General features: G+C 31.9%; 1 protein-coding gene across 2 annotated transcripts; it reads right to left on the reverse strand.

The window, feature by feature from the left end:
• Positions 1 to 1,817: 1,817 nt before the first annotated feature.
• On the reverse strand, positions 1,818 to 18,330 carry LOC107931920 (general transcription factor 3C polypeptide 3). 2 transcript variants are annotated; one of them, XM_016863882.2, is made up of 19 exons: positions 18,066 to 18,330; positions 17,659 to 17,776; positions 17,392 to 17,494; positions 17,149 to 17,250; positions 15,529 to 15,710; positions 13,031 to 13,226; positions 11,010 to 11,267; positions 10,096 to 10,239; positions 8,389 to 8,467; positions 7,126 to 7,239; positions 6,871 to 7,043; positions 6,097 to 6,215; positions 4,756 to 4,879; positions 4,576 to 4,647; positions 4,186 to 4,312; positions 3,961 to 4,075; positions 2,666 to 2,856; positions 2,455 to 2,567; positions 1,818 to 2,246 (listed from the first exon to the last, which is right to left on the reverse strand). In XM_016863882.2, the coding sequence occupies exons 2-19, from the start codon at positions 17,736 to 17,738 to the stop codon at positions 1,971 to 1,973; spliced, it is 2,568 nt and encodes an 855-aa protein (XP_016719371.2). In that variant the 5' UTR covers positions 17,739 to 17,776; positions 18,066 to 18,330; the 3' UTR covers positions 1,818 to 1,970. The 2 variants fall into 2 exon arrangements, with proteins under 2 accessions (XP_016719371.2, XP_016719370.2); XM_016863881.2 differs by having other exon boundaries at positions 17,392 to 17,497.
• Between the last annotated feature and the right edge of the window lie 1,007 nt (positions 18,331 to 19,337).

The raw sequence follows: 19,337 nt of genomic DNA on the forward strand, positions 1-19,337 counted from the left end.
TCAACATTCTATTGGTTATAAATCCAAAATCTAACTGTGTTAATTAAATACCAATAAAAAGTATCAACTTGGCTCATGGTTTCTAAGTTTAAAAAATTTTAGATACATGTAAAAGTTGCTAAGTTAAAATACGTCAGGATATATTAATCTTTTTAATTTTGCAAGTAAACCATTAATTCTAAAACAACAGAGAAGTACTTTTACATGCTTTGCCATCCCAAAATCAGTCATTTTGTTAATCTATTATACCACCTGTTACATGAGCAAATTGTAGTGAATACTATTTTGTGCATTGTTTTTGTCTTCATATTAATACGTATCAGTATCAGACATGTTTCGGTGTATTAATTTAAGTTTATTGTTACTTTATTTATTTTTCACATATATATATATTTATAGTTTCTTTATAAATTATATATACATTTAAATATTTTTTATTTATATCTTAATAAATTATATATTATTTTAATAAAAATAAATTATTTATTATATATACATGCAAATATATCTAAATTAGCTTTCTTACCATACGATGCACAAACTAATTTTATATATAGATTAAAATATATTATTTAAAAAAATTAAAAATAAGTAATATTGTGAAAAATAAATTTATATTATTTTATAAAAATATATTTATTTTAACTTTTAAACAATATTTTAACATACCGCAAACATATAGTAAAAACAATGTATTTAAATACTATATATTGTAAAATTTTTAAATATTGTATGAATAGTGTATAAAATTTTAAAACTATATTCTAAGGAAAAAATCATTGTTTTTAAAGATTTTAATTCTATTATTTAAAAATACAATTTTTTGTATTATATTACTAATCAAATTCTGTTTTTAAAATTTTAAATTCAATTTTTAAAATTTAACTAAATATTTTAAAAAATTAAATTAATTAGAAGTACCCAAAATACTCCTATTTTTTAGGTCTCCCATTTTTTTAACCTAATTATCCTCTCAGTTAATTTAATTGAAAATTCTAAAATATAACTATTATTTATGAAGTTTATAAAATTTTGAAAATGTTATAATTAGTTTTAAACATGTTATATAATTTAAAAAAAAATTGAAACGTTATAAAGTTTTAATAAAATTTAAACAAATTATAAAGTTCTAGTTTTTTAAAAATATTATAAAGCTTTTTAAATAGATTTTTTTAGAAATAAGAGTAAGCATTAAATAAACATACACATGCTTAAAAAAGTATTACCAAATTTAAATTGCAAACAATTTGCCCATAGCCCATCACAAGAAATATATTTTCATTGGATAAGAAAATCCCAATTTTATGATCTAATGTCTAAGAGTAAAGTAATAAGATAATGTAGTGTATTAGATAATTCGATTAAAGATTGAGATATTTAATAAGAATGAATTATTCAAATAATAGCAGCTAATTGTATTTGTTGGCTTCAACATAAAAACGGAATTATGATTTATAATCATTACTACTTATCACATGAGCATATTATCCATAATCCATCACCAGAGATATAAATTATTGATTCTATAATGAATTTAAGGCACACATTTGACTCAAAATTTAGGGGCACGAAGAATACCATTTTCTAAATTTCAATTTTATCACTATCTTTTTCGATATGAGTTAAAATTATATTATAAAGAAGTACTAATTGAATTGTCTGTAAAATGGTAAACCACTAATGAACAAACCTTTTTTGGATTTGAGTCCAATATTTGAACATTATATCTGTAGTTGTTTTATATAAGAAAAGTAAAAAGACAAAGCACCGCCATATTAATATTCATTCTTTTGTTTTACAGATTTCTTTTTAGTTAATTGAATTGATAAACAAACAATATCATACAAGAAAATATAATTGAACAATTTATATACTATGATATATTAACAGCTAAATTTTGAGCTGATGAATGTTACGTTACTCCACAGATCATTAATCTATATACATATATACACCCTAATACAAATATATCAATCAAAGGTGCAATGATCTTTCAAGACTTGGCGAGCAAGATCCATTGATCCACATTTTTTGTAGATTAAATGCAAATTGAAAGCTGCCTCCCTGCGAAGGTCACAATACCCATCTTTTTTGTGGTTCTCCACCGCATGATCCCAGTTCTCATTGGGGAGTTTTGGGATTGGATGATCCTTCTCCTTCATCGCTAACACCTTTTCATAGTATGAAACCGCCAGGGTAACTAGTCCGACATGATGACATGCCCGTCCGATGTTATACAGTGCTTCCTGCACAACGTTGTGTCAGCAGAGGCATTTCTTTTGCATCCAACCAATTGAATCACAAGAATTAGTAAAAGAGCAAAATAGATCAACTGACTAACTGAAGTAATCCATGGACATACTCATTTCGATGACTGAATTCCAAAACATTCATTTGAACAAGTTTTATTTATAATAGGAAAATGCAAGATAAAGTATGAGAAGAAAACCAAACCTGGCTGTTCTCACAAAGACGAAGGTTGTTGTAGAGGAAAGCTAAACCTTGTGCAACACACTGATGCTTGTTTTGGAGTCTAAGTCCAAGGGTTAAATTGATCAATGCAGTCCCTATAAGGGAAAATGAAAATTTCACATCAATGAGACGTGATAAGATGCGTTTATATAAGCATCCTAGGCGAACTACCAAAAAAGAAGAGAAAATATACCAATACACAAATTAATTAAAGGATTCTCTGGCAACAACTTATAAGCTTCAAGGTATTCTCGAGCAGCATCTTGGTGATGACTAAGCACGGTAAACTGATGGCCAGAAATGACAATAGGTGGTATGCAATCTTTGTGTTTGCTACGGAAAAAACGTAAAAACTTACAATGCCTTGAATAAAATTTTCCCGATCTGAGACAGTAGAAGTAAACCGAAATTAGTAACTAGAGTATTCAGAAAAACCAATATGTGCATAAGTCAAGATGACAAAAAAAGCAAAACATATGATGCCACATGATAAATACAAATTATATTCAAATGATGCTTAGCAACTAAAAGTTATAACCAGGTATGCTTATAAGCTTCAAAAAGTGGTCCAAGATCATTTGAATGTCCCTTTTACCATGACTAGTTTGATGGCAAAAGTCGCAAGCTATGTTACTCAAAACTTTCTATAACATATATATATTACAGTTATTTCAAACAAAAACAACAGCTAACCTAGCACAGATGGCAACTCAGGAATATGCTACTGCGCATGCAAGTGAATGGAAAGTGTGATGTAGAATATTAGTAAATGTTTTAGAAATAACAAGACTGAACTTTATTTAAGATATTTTAAGGTTTTTCCACAACCAGAATTCAGAACCATAAATAACGTTCTCACTTCTTATAGACAAATAATTTATTGTTAAATTTACAGTACTATAATTCAATTTAAATTTTCTTTTCAACTCGTCTTTTCCAGATATTTGGGATTACTATTTTTGAGCAAAATTAATTAACCTAAGAAACCCCACGCCTGTTAAATTAGAAAATAAGAATTAACCTCCAACTTCATAATATTATGGGATATATGATATGAATTTGAAATTTAAAGCAATAAAAAAAAAGCAATCCTGTAGCTAAATGTTAAGAAAATATTAGTTAAGAAAATAATTCAGAAACAATCAAGCATATAAATTGCTATTACTATTCCCTTAAATTATTTCATCATTTTTGTATGCTTGCCTAAGAGACTTCCACAACAATTTTTAAATAACTGTTAAATCTGTCTCAAATTTCTAGAAAAGGTCCAAGATCTGATTAAAATTATATAAATATTGCAAAATGTGCATATTATCTATAATTTTTTTTATCATAAATATATAGAAATATATAAGTGGATACAATTTAAACCTTTCTCAACCAAGAAAATTTTCATAATTTTCTCCTCCCAAGAAAAGACCGAACAATAAGTCATAAAAATTGACAAAAAAAGGTCTAAGAATGGAATAAACATAGGGGAATGAATACCTTGGGAGTACTTTGTAATAGCAGTTCCAAGCAGTAATACTGTAAGGGTGCTGCTGAACAATGTGCTTTATGCAGTCAAACCCATGCTTGGAATCCATGGTGTAGTATGCCATTTCTGTAAAATAACATGAAGTTTTAGCAATTCATCAAAAATCTAAAATGATGAAGAAAACATGTAATGGGCCAAATCTAAAAGAATGAACACTAGGTAAAGTGAGGAATTACGTGCTCCAAGTGATCGAAGCTGCTGCTGCTTCTCAACAGGGAAAAAGTTATGACCTGATTTTAATGCAAGTTTGATAATATCCAATGCTTCATAATACCTTTCCAAAGATTCCAATGCCTTGCATAACTAATTAGCAGAAAGAACCATTATTTAGTATGAAAAAAGAAAGAAAGAATAAAATATCTTCTATCTGTCTGAAAAGAATAAAATATCTTCTATCTGTCTGAAAGATCCAAGGAAATAAAGGAATCATGTAAAAGAATTTATGGTCAAAAGAAATCCAATTGTAACACTCAACTTCAGAGTCATAAACTTTTACTGAAGTGAGGAAAAAGATTTAAAATTCAAAGATATCACAGAAAGAGGGAAATAAAAAGAAGTGTACTAACGTCTATGATAAGGTCTTGCTGCTCCTCATCTTTTAGAAGATTAACCAGAGGTGGTTCTCTAAAATGTTCTTCCTGCAGCAACAAACAATAAAATATATGTACAAGTAGGTAAGACTGAAATCAGTCTCGATAGTTTAAAATTTTAAATTCTTGTTAAATAAATATACACATAAGGGTTACCTCAGATTCATTATTGGCATCATCACTATGCCAATCAAGTCCGGCAGCAAGTGCAGCAGCTTTCTTTTCTTCCTTCAAAGCTGCTTTCTTTTGTAGCAGCTTTCTTGCTCTGGAAGCTTTCAACCTATCCTCCAACATCACTCTCAAAAAGTTAGTTCATCTCCACTGGAAGAGAGAGAAGGAACACATCCCCAAAACAAACAGATTCCAGGAAAAGGATATACACTATATTTGCAGGGAAAGAAAACAGGGGGGGGGGCAACTGCGTGAGAATACTTTGATTGATGCTTTAAAAAAAGAAACAAGATATCTTTAAGTCATGTACTAATTTTAAATGAAAATAACACAAGCTTTGACTCAAACCTTAATATCATTATCTTTGAAATAAGTTCCCTCAGAAGATTGTTTCATAATTCCAATATTTAGGATAAAAGGATCAGTAGGAAATGACTGCAGTCTGACTCAATAGGACAAAAAGTTCAGTATAATGGATTTCTTGTTCTGCCAAATGGAGAACAGAGGTTGAGTCAGAACTGCCCCTTCCTAAGAAAAGACGAAGTTAAGATCTAAAATACTCAAAAACTGCTCCTGAAATTAGGTTAAATAAAATCTACTTAAATTGGTAGACTTCTTTTTCCATCTTTCCCCTTCATTTACTTTTTCCATTTCATTGGATCTTAGTGTTAAGCAAGTTATATGCGGCTGATTGAAGATACTATCCAAATGGAAGTATATAGAAATACTTGGCATGCCAAATTAAATAGGACTAAAAACAAACCAAGCATCTTGCGGTAAGTCAAATTGCTTTTCTTTTCTTTTTTTCTTTTTCACTTAAAGAAAAAACTTTCTTCTTGTATTTAGGCTCATTTAATAAAATAAAGAAGAAGCAAAGATTAATTAAGAGAAAGCTCTTCTCATTTAAACAAAATTGGAGCAAATTAGCTCGAGTCAACTTGGCACTTTGACAAGTACTTACAAATTCAAATTGAATTAGAGCTTGAGTTCAATAAAAGCTCAGACAAGCAAGGCTAGAAAATGAAGGTAATCTGCTGAGCTCAACCACCAGAGTCCTAATAGCCAAGAATAGTTCCATTATTTAACTTGCATGTTGTTAAAGACTTAAGATCTAACATCTATAAGAAAGAACATCAAGATATCTTTTTCCCCCAATTTCATTAGGCAAAATAAGAACCACCAAAAATAGCAAGCGAGATATGCAATTTTATGAAAAACAATAATTCTATAGGCCACCCATTAATACATAGGAATATTTATGAAAGTATAAAAGTTTGGATGGGGAGGTGCTCACACCAAGAATTGAAAATGAAATTCACTACTCACCTATCTGCTGCAGTTACCATTGGTCTTGACCCACAAAATACACCATCAGTTTGCAGATCATCAACTTTTTTGACTCTTTCAAATAGTTCACTATCTCTTAGGCGGCGCCTAACTTTTATCTGACCAAGAATATCCAGTAAATGAGAAAACCGGAACACATGGATTTCTTTTAAAGACAAAGAAACAGGAATTTAGATCTTAGATTATACATCCAATGTGCTCAGATCATTGTACACCATGGATGTCCCTCACAACTTTTCATGCCTTGGAGTACCCGTAAGTGACAGATACCCTCTACAAAAATGGGTATGGATCCTCCACATAAGTTAAGTCATAGACATGTTTGAAGTTACCCATGTTAGATATATGCAAACATCAAACATGCACCCTAAGTCTCAACACCAAAGCTCCAGATTACTAACTTAGAAGTGCTTTAATAGGAGGAGCTGATATATACTCTAGCATGTGCCATTTGATATTGTGAAGTATATTACACTTCAAAGCATATACCAGGGAAGCGAAATGAACACATACCCTAGAAGATTCAAATTTAGACTGTAAACATGTTTAGGCAGTAGATATGTACAAATCAGAGTTATACACACATTGATTCCAAAGTAAACTTGAATGTGAACATCAAGTCAAACTACCTTCTTGTAGATAATTTTTGGTGATTCAGAGCTAGAATCTGGATGTATTGTGGATCTCCATATTAAGTTTTGGTCAAAAGAGATCTAGAAAATGGTACAAGATTTAAAAAAGACTTCTCATTACCTTTATCCCAAGAGATTCGATATAAAGGGACTCTTGTACCAATGGAAGAATAGTATTGACAAAATCCTCCATCATCCCTTTAGCTCTATAAATGTTGCATAGCTTCAATTTTATTTTCCCATTAAGCCACCACGATTTAGATGCATCAGAATTCTTGTTAATATTCTGTAAATCTACATGCCACAAATTAAAGAGAAAGGATTATTATGGACTGCCCTACATGCTAAGGATGAGAAAAATCATGAGAAAATTTACCAAAACTTTGGGGAGGAGAAAGCAAAGAAATGGCTTCATCTTCTTTAGAATCTTCAATAAGCAGGGAAGCCAAATTTAAACGGGCATCGATGTTGTTCTCTAGTCGTTCCAGAGCTGAATCACATCCATTATCAACCATTAAAAAGAGAGAACTTGAGTGCAAGAATGAACTTGCTAGTAAAGAGATGTTCCAATAGGCAGCTCATTAAGACTATCATCAAGCTTTATGATGATATTCCCACATGCAGAAGGCAAGTATTTTTTCTAAAAAATTCACTTACTCTACCATGGAATTGATAAAGCAATTATTGATTTAAACCATATGTTTAAAATCAAATGTAATCAATCATCATCCTTAGTATTGTTTTCATATTTTGTCTCAAGACCCGTGTAAATAAGGTTCCTCTGTGCTCTTTCTCAAGAAATCAAGAGCGTCAACAACATAGCTCTTTGGGTCTTTCTCTGGTGGCAGTAGATCAAGGCTGAAACATGTGTATATATATATTGTGTTCTGGTGTTCTAGCATTCTCCATCCACACACATTCACACTCAATATTTAACATGGTCAAACCTCGGTTATTTCTTGCAATCTTGCTTCTCTTAATTTTTCCATCCACACTAGTTAACAGTCAAGATATTAAACCGGGACTATAATGCACAATTCAAGTGGAACAGCAATCAAAACAATAGGTTTACCTCAATATAACAAAGAAGTATAATAGGAATCATTACAGGTTAGATTCAGGAAACTCGATGCATGCACACCTACACACATACACACTTATGATTCCAGCTCTGCTATTTACTCATAGCACTTATAGGAGTATCACCTTTTGCACTTAAAAAATAAAAAACCTACCATTTTTTCCCCTTTTCCTCCTAAATTGTCTGCATTATTCTTATATTTTACTTGCTATTTTCCATGATTATTTCATCTTGGAATCTGACTCTTCATTAGACCCTAAGAATACTAATTTAACCGGATCCATCATCCTCAATTCCTCATAACAATCTATCAGAAATCAAAATAAATTTTCTCCACATATGCACCCTGAATTGTTGGAACTTATCCTCCGAGGAAAATGTTCCAACAAGGCAAGTGCGCCTGAGACACCTAAAATGGTTCCTGAACTCTTATTTTGATCAAGTACAACTTGGGGGAAAGACTTTTGAACCGAGCCCTTTTTAAGTTGGAACAAACATGTAACTACTAGGTGAACATATAGGCCAAAAATGCTTCCAAAGAATTATCTGTTCACATACCTTTTCGAAGGAACTTAATTGCTAGCACTTTTTCTCCCGTGGACATGTAACACTGAGCAATTTTGTGATGTAAATGGTCCTGTCGAAGGAAATAGGAAATAAAAATAAGAAAGCAACGGCACTCTAGTGTTCTAAAACTAAAATAGGTGCATGGAAATATAAAGACAAACCTGCTCAGCTGAAAACAAACAGATATTCGCAAGTTATAAAAATTAATACCAAAAGGACCACAAGCATGAGAGAAGCAATGTACAGCCTCATCAACATCCATTGAAAAATATTTAAGGGAAATGAAACTTCACTTTAACAATTATGTAATGGAAGCCTAGAAGATAGGCAACAAAACTAACCCCCTGTCATCAAACTAGAGTAGTTACCCATAAAGCAACTGCAATGTAACTGCCAAATTGCAAGGCCTATTTTTAGACCTTATTAGTCCCTATTACTTGGTCTGGTTTACTATTTGTTACTAAACCCCATATGATCTGCAAATTCATAACCTTCAAGTTTCTACATCTGTGTTTAAGCTCAAGAATATGGTCCTGAATCCAACACAAAGTTTCTATTAAACAAGCTATTCAAATACCAAAACAAAAGTCAAGAAATTTGACAGAATCTGTAAACAGTCTAAATTCATGCAGAGACATTCAACAGTCCTCACTCCTCATCGATAGAGAACTACAAACATTCAACAGTGGATACCCAAGTACTTACCCTAAAATTAAGCTGACAGGTCACTTTTTGATTGCTGATACATCTAATATCATTTATATGTGGAGTAATTCTTGTTCCTTAAAAAAGTAAGCCCCTCCCTAGAGTTCAAGCACTCTACATTTTCATGCTATAGCAACAACGATTTCTTGAAAATTTCAAAACCGCTGATTAATTTTGAAAACGAAAACTAAAGACACTGATTTGCTACCTAGGGCTCGTCCTACTCCAAATAAAACAGATTTATATGCACATGCAAAAATTACAGGTATGCTCCATATTATGTGCATGGGTATCCACATTCTATGACAAAGGTGTCACACACCAAGAACAGACTGAACAGATGCAGCTAACTTCACCAGATCCATTATTAATGCAACCAAAGGCATAGTTCCATCTATGTCAAAGCAAATATAAGAAAGCAAAGAAGAGTGATGGGACACAAAGGTGGGAGCTTGGGACCTTAACACGATGCAGTCCAAAAAATTGCCCAGAATTTGCATAAAGCATCAGTATAAAATTTCTAATTCAAATAATTCCAACTGCTACAAAACACAGGCAAGCAAAGTCCTAATCCTCTCATCTCTTGCAAAATGTCTTAGACCACGTTAAAGTTTTAAAAGCACACAAACATACATTAAACAGAAAGCATAGTTAAGAACACTAAAACTCAACACACAGCATTAGACAACTGTTGATTTTAAAATAAAATAAAATAAAAAATAACCAGTTTTCCAAGATATCATACAGATTCCATAACTATAGGAATCAGCACTATAACAAATATGGAACTCAAATATACCAATAAGCAAAAAGAATGTGTTGCATCTACAAAAAAAATAGCAAATATAATTAAATAAATCTGGAGTTATATCAAAGAAATACAGGATTATAGAAAAATAGACAAACAATCACTTTTTACATTTTGAAGAAAGCTAATATAGAGAGAAAGAGAACAAGATTTGAGCTAGTGAAAGAAACAATAGGTTGACTTACATCATCAATTCCATCATCATTCTCCAACATATTGTAATACTTCAATGCAGAGTTAACATGCCCAAGAGTCATAAATGTATCTGCAACCTCAGTAACCAAGTCAGCATGATCATGTGCTATGGATTGCAAAACACTGCAGAACACCTGGAGGACATTTAAGAATATTCAGAGACAACTAAGGAGTATGACAGATCAAATTCAAACTTCTAACATATACATTCCAAATGCATGCCCCTAAAACCCTGAATTTCAATGATATGGAGAACTAGTATTCACAAGGCTAAATACTCAAAGAGCCCTCACGCTTAGTAAAATTTCCCACATCTACATGGCTGTTGGCACATATGTGACAAAATAAAGTCTCAGTCGATGCTAATGTGGCATACCACATGAACTTTCATATTTTTCCATGTGAATGCTTACATGGAAATGATGGTGGCCACATAGATGCTGACATGGGAAAGATAATGGACTTTAACAGGATTCCAGTCAAAGCAAAGGCTTAAGAAACAAAAACAGTACTGAAAATCTAACACCAGTGAGGTGGGATAGAATTGACAACCTGAAGATTACCTTTGTGCATCCTGTTACAAGATCTCTAACACTATGAACAGCTTTGAAATTTGGCTTATATAAAAAACTCTCTACCTGATTACTTTATCATTTGAGACAATATGCTTTTATTGCAATCAAATGAGCCCTTCACCAATTATTTAGGCTTCAATTGAGCCGTTATTTGAATAGAAACATTAATTCCATTATGGTTAGCAATATCTTGATATTAGGGATGCTACGCTGTATATATAAGCCAGAAGAATACGCCCATGAAACATGCAGAATGAAAAGAAGTTTTATTGGGCACTTGCCATTAAAAGAGAAAACAAAATACCAGCACAAGATAAAAATGTGTATACCTCTGCTTTCTCTATATCTCCCAGGTGAATGTGGCAAATTCCTGATTTTGTTTTCAAGTTGATAGGCAGTTCTTTTCCTGAATAGTAGATAGCATGGGCTTGCTCAATTTGCCGAAGAGCCCTTTCATATGCATTATTTTGCATTAACATAGAAACAAGAAGATTAATAACACTCAAATCAGCCTCATCTTGATGACCCTCAAGATAGCCCTCCAAAATAGCAAAAGATCGTTCAATCTGACCACATTTTTGGTATAACTGAGATGGAATGAAACAACAAATTACAATCTCAGGTTAGAGCAGACCATTATGATGATGGATTCTATAAGAGTTGAGGCTGTTGGAAATTGAATGAGATTTATGCAGCCTATTCCAGCTAATGAGAGAGGTTCCTTTTCCTTTCTTTTGGCATAGTGTGTCCCCGCAATTCACACATAGTTATGGAATAAAATTTTATATAGGAATTAGAGTAAAAAAACAAATGAATAAATAACAGCCAAGGGGCAAAAATTCAGTATTTTATATAGATAGGCATTGCAGAACCAAATATTTGGCCTCTCCCATGCATGATTTAGAATGAATCGGTCAACATCCAAGCATAGAAAATTATAATTAAACAATGTAGACATAAAGCAAAATACCGCAGTTTCTTGTTTTTTCTTAAACCAATATACTCATGTTAAGATTCAAGAGTTTAAATAGATTTACACTGGAGTTTCAATTTATCATTGGAACAAAGTTTAAATTAAGGGAGTTTTAACCCCCCACCCCCAACTGTGCCCAACCAGACTACCTCCCTCTCCCTCTGTTCCCTCTTCTTAATTTAAAACAAGGGAGGGGAAAATTAAACAATAAATACTGGGGAAATAAATGAGATAGGGAAGACAAACAGGAATTTAGGAGACCGACCTAAAAATTCGGCAAAGGAACTGGTAGAACCAAGGGAGAAGGAAATCTCCAAACTCTTTACTCAAAATCTCAATACACAAAATTCAAAACTATTAAAACTTGGAACAAAATACATACTTTCAGGTTACACCGTAAATCTTAATATAAATCTGAAGCACTAAATAAATACTAAAATTTTGATGATAGAAATATAAAAATTTAACAAAAAAAGAAAAAAAATAGTTTAATCCTTCGATAAGCTTCATTTTATTCCATACCAAACCTTTAATTTATAAACCTGATTAAATATAGATAATCAACTAATGAAAACTATTACCTATTGATTTACTAGCTCATGGTTGCCTACTCCCTCTTCTTGTCCCTTCTCCCCAATACACTCTTTTCTATTTGTAATTCACTTATTTTCTTAAAACTAGCCACAGAAGCCACATAAACAGATCAGTACACGTAGGTACTTACCATATGACAATGGCTTTGTACAAGCCTAACCCCAATTTATGAACAGAATAAAGGCCTATATGCCCGACATGCTTTTAAATATGTACTCTTTGCTGCAGTATTGCAGCTTTTTCTTTCATTTTCCCCTTTTCATGGCTTCCCAAAAACAAGGCCATCTACTTAGATCCTATAAGCCAAGCCCCTAAAAGACCAGTCTATCTTTTCATCTTTTATCTGCACGCTCAATAATTGAAAATCCGCAGCGAAGATTTCCCACAATTGGACGATACCCTAGGTATAACCCTCCCAAAAATCCAGGATTTTTGCTGACACAATTTTGCTTATAAATACACACATGTGATGAAAGAATGAAAGATAATATTGAAGATGAACATTAATAGATAAGAATGAAAATCTTAAAATTTCACAGCCCCTTTGGCTGCTGAAAAGGCCATGAACATTCGTTTCCAGCCAAAAACTCAACTACCTTCTACATTGCTAGCAATTAACATTAGAACCATTGCAATCAATGGAATCAACTGACTCTGATGATCATATAGAGGGAAAATAACCACGAATTTTTCCAATCTAAATAGACAAAAGATGTGGAAGAGCTAAGAACTGGGTAATTATTGAGAGTTAATATTTTATTAAAGGAGCAAAACAGTGTTCACCTTAGCCCCACTTTTCAATGCTTCAACATTGTCAGGAGAGATTTGCTGAATTTGTTCAAATGACTCAGCTGCTTTCTGGTAATCACCGAGCTCATCATAAAGTGATGCTTGAAGATATCTTAAACTAATATCTGTAGGATCTGCCATTATTGCTTTAGAAAGGCAATGGCAGGTCAGACTAACATTCTCTTGCTCTCTGTAACAGATAAATGTAATAGATCGTAAACAAACTGACATTAAACTAAACCAAGATAAAGCGGCAACTGAAATATGTCAATGTGTTGCAAATCTCAAATTGTTCTGGAGAACAAGTAGAAGAATTAAATCCTCTTGCTAATGAGCCTCATATCCTTTTAGGTCAGGTGCATTTAACACACTTGGTGCACTTAGGTGTGCTTTTTTGTAAGGCAATAGACATTAAAAAAAAAAACTGCCTCATTGAAGTCCTTTTTAATTTCTATTACTTTTAGCTTTTTCTCATTAATGTGCCTTTACTAGCAAGAAAGGGGATAGTATCAAACTCTCTACTTCTCAATATTTGAGCATTTAACAACAGACAAGAAAAGAGGCTGGTACATTCTATTGTGGTCTAAATCCTCTATCTTGTAATGACACATACAGGAGAAACGGTTCAAAGCATACTTGTGAGCTCAGCCTACTTGATGCAGCCATGGAAAGAGAGAAATTAAATACCTACAAAAATGAAATACTATAGGAATTGGATAGAGCAGGAATTACTATGCTATAATTTGATTCATTTGAATGGGATACAAAAGGAAGATTATACTAATGTTTGGTTGGCTACAATCATATAAAAGAATATACAAGGAATACCTATGAAAAGCTATTTTTCCATTAAAATATAGTATTTAGAGTGTCAAAATTATTTTTTAGATTCCTTTGAAAATGCCATTCTACCTTTTAATAAAAATTAAATTTTAAAATTGTTTTTTAATTGCTAATGAAAATATAATTTCATCATTTAATTTAATAAAAAATATCTTACAAACATACAAGAAAAAAGAAGAAATTTCAACTCAATTTTTATTTCTCTTTTTCTTTACTTAATTTTCCTTTTATTAAAAAAATATTCTTTTGCCTTTTCTTTTTTTGTTCCTTTTTTTTCTCTCTCTAGACACCTTGGTTTTGCTTTATTCCCCGACGCCAAAGTAGTTGCCACCAGTGCACTCTTCTCTTTATCACTCTCCCCAAGCATGTTATTTTTTTCTTCTTTTCTGCATTTCTTCCCCTTTTTGCTCTGTAGGCTAGTGAACAATGCTCTCTCCCTACACCAGAAATGGCAGTTGTGGCCAGCTTTAAAGGAAGAAGTGGCAAGCTTCGATCGCTGACCAAGACAAAATCATTTAACTGAACTAAATTTGGTGGCACTGCTGCACTGAAGTCACACTTCAGTGATTGGAGTCAGAGACTGCCTCAAGATGCAGGGCTTTTATGATCAATTTTGGCCACTACATTTGAATGGAAAGGGGTGCCATCAGAGAGAGAGAGGGGAAAAGACAAACAAACAGTAGGTTGTGGACTGAGGTGGTCAGGATTTGTAAATATTCCAAAGGTCAAAGTTGTGCTTTCATAAATCGTTAAGGGTTGTTTCTGGGGAAAAACTACATTTTTAGGCATTACTAACAGTGCACCAAATATCCACTTTAAAAGATGTCAGAAATGGCTATTCAGGCCTTGTAAGGAACAAAGACTAAATGGCTATTCCAAGGAAAACCCATTCTTTGAATAAAGCATAAGCTTGGATTATGGACAATGAATGGTAAAATTCTGTAAAAACAAACAAGCATAAAATCCCTAACTTTCAATTCCAAAACCCTCCATAGAGGCAAATTAGGCAAACCTCCCCAAAATCTGTCCCAAATCACTGGAAATGGGAAAGATAACACACATACTTTCTCTATTTAAGAGATAATTAAAATGACATGGTAAATCTGACATTTTAAAGTGACACCATCATCCATTAGTATAGTTACATCCATATGTAACTAAAGAACTAAAAGTTATCTTGATCATTGACGTTAATTGGATTGAATCAAGATTGGTACTGATATGAAAAATTAGAGCTCCTAAAATCAACAGAATTAGTTGGACTGTACTTCAACTTTATAAAGAAAAACATATGGGCATATCCATTTAAGCACTAACATCAGGATACAACAAATTGCAAAGATGGTACTCTTTATACATTCTAAGAAAGGAGCCAAGAACAACTACACTAAGCATATTTTATTCCAGAAAGATCTTAAAATAAGAATGAATCAATGGCTAAGAAAAGACCAGTTAGTAACATATTGAGCATTAACTAAGAAACCAGTTAGTAATAAATTGAGTATTAACTAAGAGACAAGATAATAGTTTTAAAATTAATCTCGTCAGTATTCAACAAAACTACAGTAACATCATAAAAGGTGAAAAGAACTTATTCCATTGGGTCAAGCAACAATGAGTGATAAAATGGAAAAAGACAAGAAACTTACATGGACCAGGTAAAAAGCAGTTTCCACAGATCAGGATCTTTTGGCTTAAGAAGTCCAGCTATGATGTAGAATTGAAAAGCTCTTTTATTATCACCAAGGGCTTTATAAGAAAGCCCAAGCATATGATATAAATGAGGAAATTTTGGTTCAAGTTGAACACCTTCCTTCAGAACAGATATGGCCTGTAAACAAAAATATTTGGGAAAGATTTAGCAGGGATGATTACAAAAAACTAAAGACTTGAAGGGGTGGGGGGAAAAAAACACCCATACACGCGTTGTTTAACTGAACCAAATCCAACAAACAATTATTACACCAGGAACCTAACTCTAAAATGAAGTGAAGTACAAGCACATTCTAACAAGTAAACAGACTACCATCTTCCAAAGCTCAACCAACACAGATTGAACTGGGCATCATAGCAAATAGTTTCTCCGCCAACTTATAACCTCATCACTATCAAGAAAAACACAACATAACATGCAGCAAGTGTGTTAATTAAAAATGAGAAAGATAAAAGAGTGTTTAAATTAAAAGAGAGAGAAAATATAAAGGGCAAACAAAACCGTATAAAGAACACAAATGTAGCACATACAAGGACAATCCAGAAGCCTTGATCAATGCTGACGGTGTTACATGTATATATATATTTTCTGCTGAAAATAACTAAAACTGTGAAGAGATCCGTAGTTTAATCAAAAAGAGAGAATCCAAGGTGACACTTTGAATATCTAGTAAAAGGGCATCGATGCAAGAGCATGTGGCAAAACAAAAAAGCAAGAAACCATGTGAAACGTTTTTACTATTTTTTTTTTCATTTTTCAGCCTTCAACAAGATTGTTCCTCATTCGCATTGATTTTTTCTGATATAAGCAATGAGATTCAACAATCTTAGGACTTAAACACAGAAAAGAACATGATTAAAAGCATTAAGTACAACCTAGCCAAAAGCAGAAGATGCAGCAGGCTCTAAGCAGAAAAACATAATGAAAAAAATAGGGCAATTAGTAGAAAAACAGAAGCAATATAACTGTTTTTTTCCTATACAAAATCAATAAAAAAAATTCACCACATGGGAAGAAGACTTCAGTATATTTTTTTCTAATTAAAAAATAATAGAAAAAAGCTTTTTGTATCAGCAAGAATTTCTTCATGCTTAATGGCTGAAGATGTCAAAATCCATCCAAAATAAAGACCATAAACTGATACAACATAAAATTACATTTAGGTACAAGAAGAAACTAAAATCAGACAACCTAGATGACAACATTGTAGCAAACACAAATGGTGATAATAATAAAGATATGTATTAGAAACCATTCCTAGAAGGATCATATGTTTCAGGGCATTAAAAAAAGACAGGATCATACATGTAAGTTCTGGCAGACTATAAACTGCTATACATACTTCTTAAAGCCAAGCGTGTAAACTAGCACAAGGACTTGCCAAAGTACAGGATATTCGCTTCAAAATCATTCTCACCAACTCAATCCAAATTCCAGCAAAAAATAATAAGTAAAATATCACATTCAACAGTGAGTGTTTGGGAGCACAAAATTATTGTTTAACTGACATGAATACCCCCCAGAAAGAGATGGACTTGTTAATTAAACATCATACCTCTTTGAAACGACCATTTCCATAGTGAACTGTAGCATCTCCAACAATTCTCTGAATTTGGGGGCTCAGTTTATTCCCTCTTCCCTTTCGCCTACCTCGTTTCTTATGCCGCATTAGTTGCAAATAACAAATAAGACATGCAAAAGAATTTGATAAGCCACCCGAAACAACTGTAATTATGATTATTATCATATTGTGAGTTAAAAAGAGCAAGGAAGGAATAACTGCTTAAAAAATATGAACCTTGCTTGATTTTCTCCGACGACCACAGTTCAAAGTTTGCATTATTTCATCCATAATCCCTTCCGAAATATCCTCTTTTCTAGCCTTCTTTGATGATCCTTCACTGCTGTAAAAACAAATTTGAAATCAACATGTAAAAGAATCACCTCTTTTTTTTTCCCTTTCTCTCTATCCGATCAAAGGAATGCATTCAAAATATGTCAGCCAGTACAATTCTAGCCTTTTGAGGGGAAAAAAATAGAGGAAAAGGAAAATTGATGGAATTACCCCTGCATATCGGCAAGTGCTTTGCGCTTCTTCTCCGCCAGAGCTTCATAATCAAGAGGAAGGTTGCCGGAACCCGACATTGTAACAGGACCAAAACAAGCAATGGCTTAAACAAAAACTGAAAGTGAACATAGAGGTAAAATTATAAAGTGTAAGCATTCAAATAGAACGCACAAATTATAAAATATGAAAGGGTAAAAGATGCTAAGATAAAGAATCAGATAATTGCATTGTAAATACTAAAATATCACTCAAGCTCAATGAAAAGAACATCAAGTTTATTCACCACTTCGAACTAAAATAAATTAATATCCAGCCATCTTATTGATCCAGCGAAAGTATCAATCAATTTCAAAAATATGTTCTTTGAAAATTTGGGAAAAAAATCCTCTGCTGCTCGTACTCACCTGAACGGCAGCCACTCGTGTCGATACGACGCGAGTAAGGACAAGGGACAAATGTCCGATCCTTCCGAAACTGCTATTGGCTGTTGAAGAAGAAGACGACGAACAAGTGGTGGTGGCCGATCAGAAAATTAAAAGCACTGGAAAAGAAAAAAAAATCAAAGCTGCAAATAGAGAAAAGAGAGAAGAAGATCAAGCCGGGGAAAGGACAAAAAGAAAAATAAACGAGAGACGGGCTTTTTAACCTAATATGATAATATTTGATTTTGAGTTAGACTAGTCCTATGATCACTCGTTTATTTATGGCTTAATGCTTGATTTTCACCCTTCTGTACTTTTTTTTTCTCCGAATTAGTATACTATCGTGACGCGAATTAAAATGCATCATGTAACATATCTAATCAAATCAATATGCCACGTAGTAATTAAATTTGTATAAAATAAAATTTTAAATTTAATTTTTTTAAAAATCACATTTACCTTTAATTCACCATTCATCAATCGCTGATTAGTATCAACTAGTGTTCACCATCACTGTTTATCATCGTTAATCATCATTGATCATTTATGTGATATTGTTAAAATACGTTACGTGTCTCTCTTGTTTTTAAAGTATTATATATTATTTCAATTTAAAATTAAACAAATCATATATAATATATAAAAATTCAAAAAATTTTAAAAAATATTTTTTTATAAAATTCTAAAAGATATAAACATACATTTTTAAAAGTTATAGTACTTTTGTAAAAAGAAAACTTAGAGTGCATTTGGTTTCAGGAAAGAAAGGTAATTTTCATTTTCATTTTCATGAAAAATGAAAAATAGTTTAGAAAATATGTTTTGTTAAAAAAATTGAAAATATTTTTTAGAAAATAAAAATAAAAATACGTGAAAATTATAGAATAAAAAATGTTTTAAGAAAATGAAAAAAAATAAAAAAAGGGATTTTATTAAAAACAAATTTCTACTTTCATTTAACAAATATAATTTTCAATTTACAAAAAATAAAATATGAAAGTAGAGAATTTTCTCTTAAACCAATCCAACCTTTAAATTTTCAAATATATATATTCTAGAAAAAAAAACTTAAATTGTTTTAGATTTAGATATATTTAAAAAAAATTGAATATATATTTTTGAATTTTTTTGCATTTTTTTAAATTTAAATACTTGTTTAGTTTTTATAAAACTTTTTTTTAATTTTTATATATTATTTTGATTTTTTAATATTTATATTTATATATTTTATAAAAAAAATATTTTTTTATTTTT

Source organism: Gossypium hirsutum, chromosome A12, assembly GCF_007990345.1.
Source record: "Gossypium hirsutum isolate 1008001.06 chromosome A12, Gossypium_hirsutum_v2.1, whole genome shotgun sequence".
Taxonomy (NCBI): domain Eukaryota; kingdom Viridiplantae; phylum Streptophyta; class Magnoliopsida; order Malvales; family Malvaceae; genus Gossypium; species Gossypium hirsutum.

Coding starts and splice junctions, on each gene's coding strand:
- LOC107931920 (XM_016863881.2), bottom strand. CDS start 17,738: ATGTCGGGTTCCGGCAACCTTCCTCTTGATTATGAAGCTCTGGCGGAG. Junction 15,711..17,148: donor GAAATGGTCGTTTCAAAGAG/GTATGATGTTTA, acceptor TTTTGTTTACAG/GCCATATCTGTTCTGAAGGA. Junction 7,240..8,388: donor AATTAAGTTCCTTCGAAAAG/GTATGTGAACAG, acceptor GATGTGATTCAG/CTCTGGAACGACTAGAGAAC.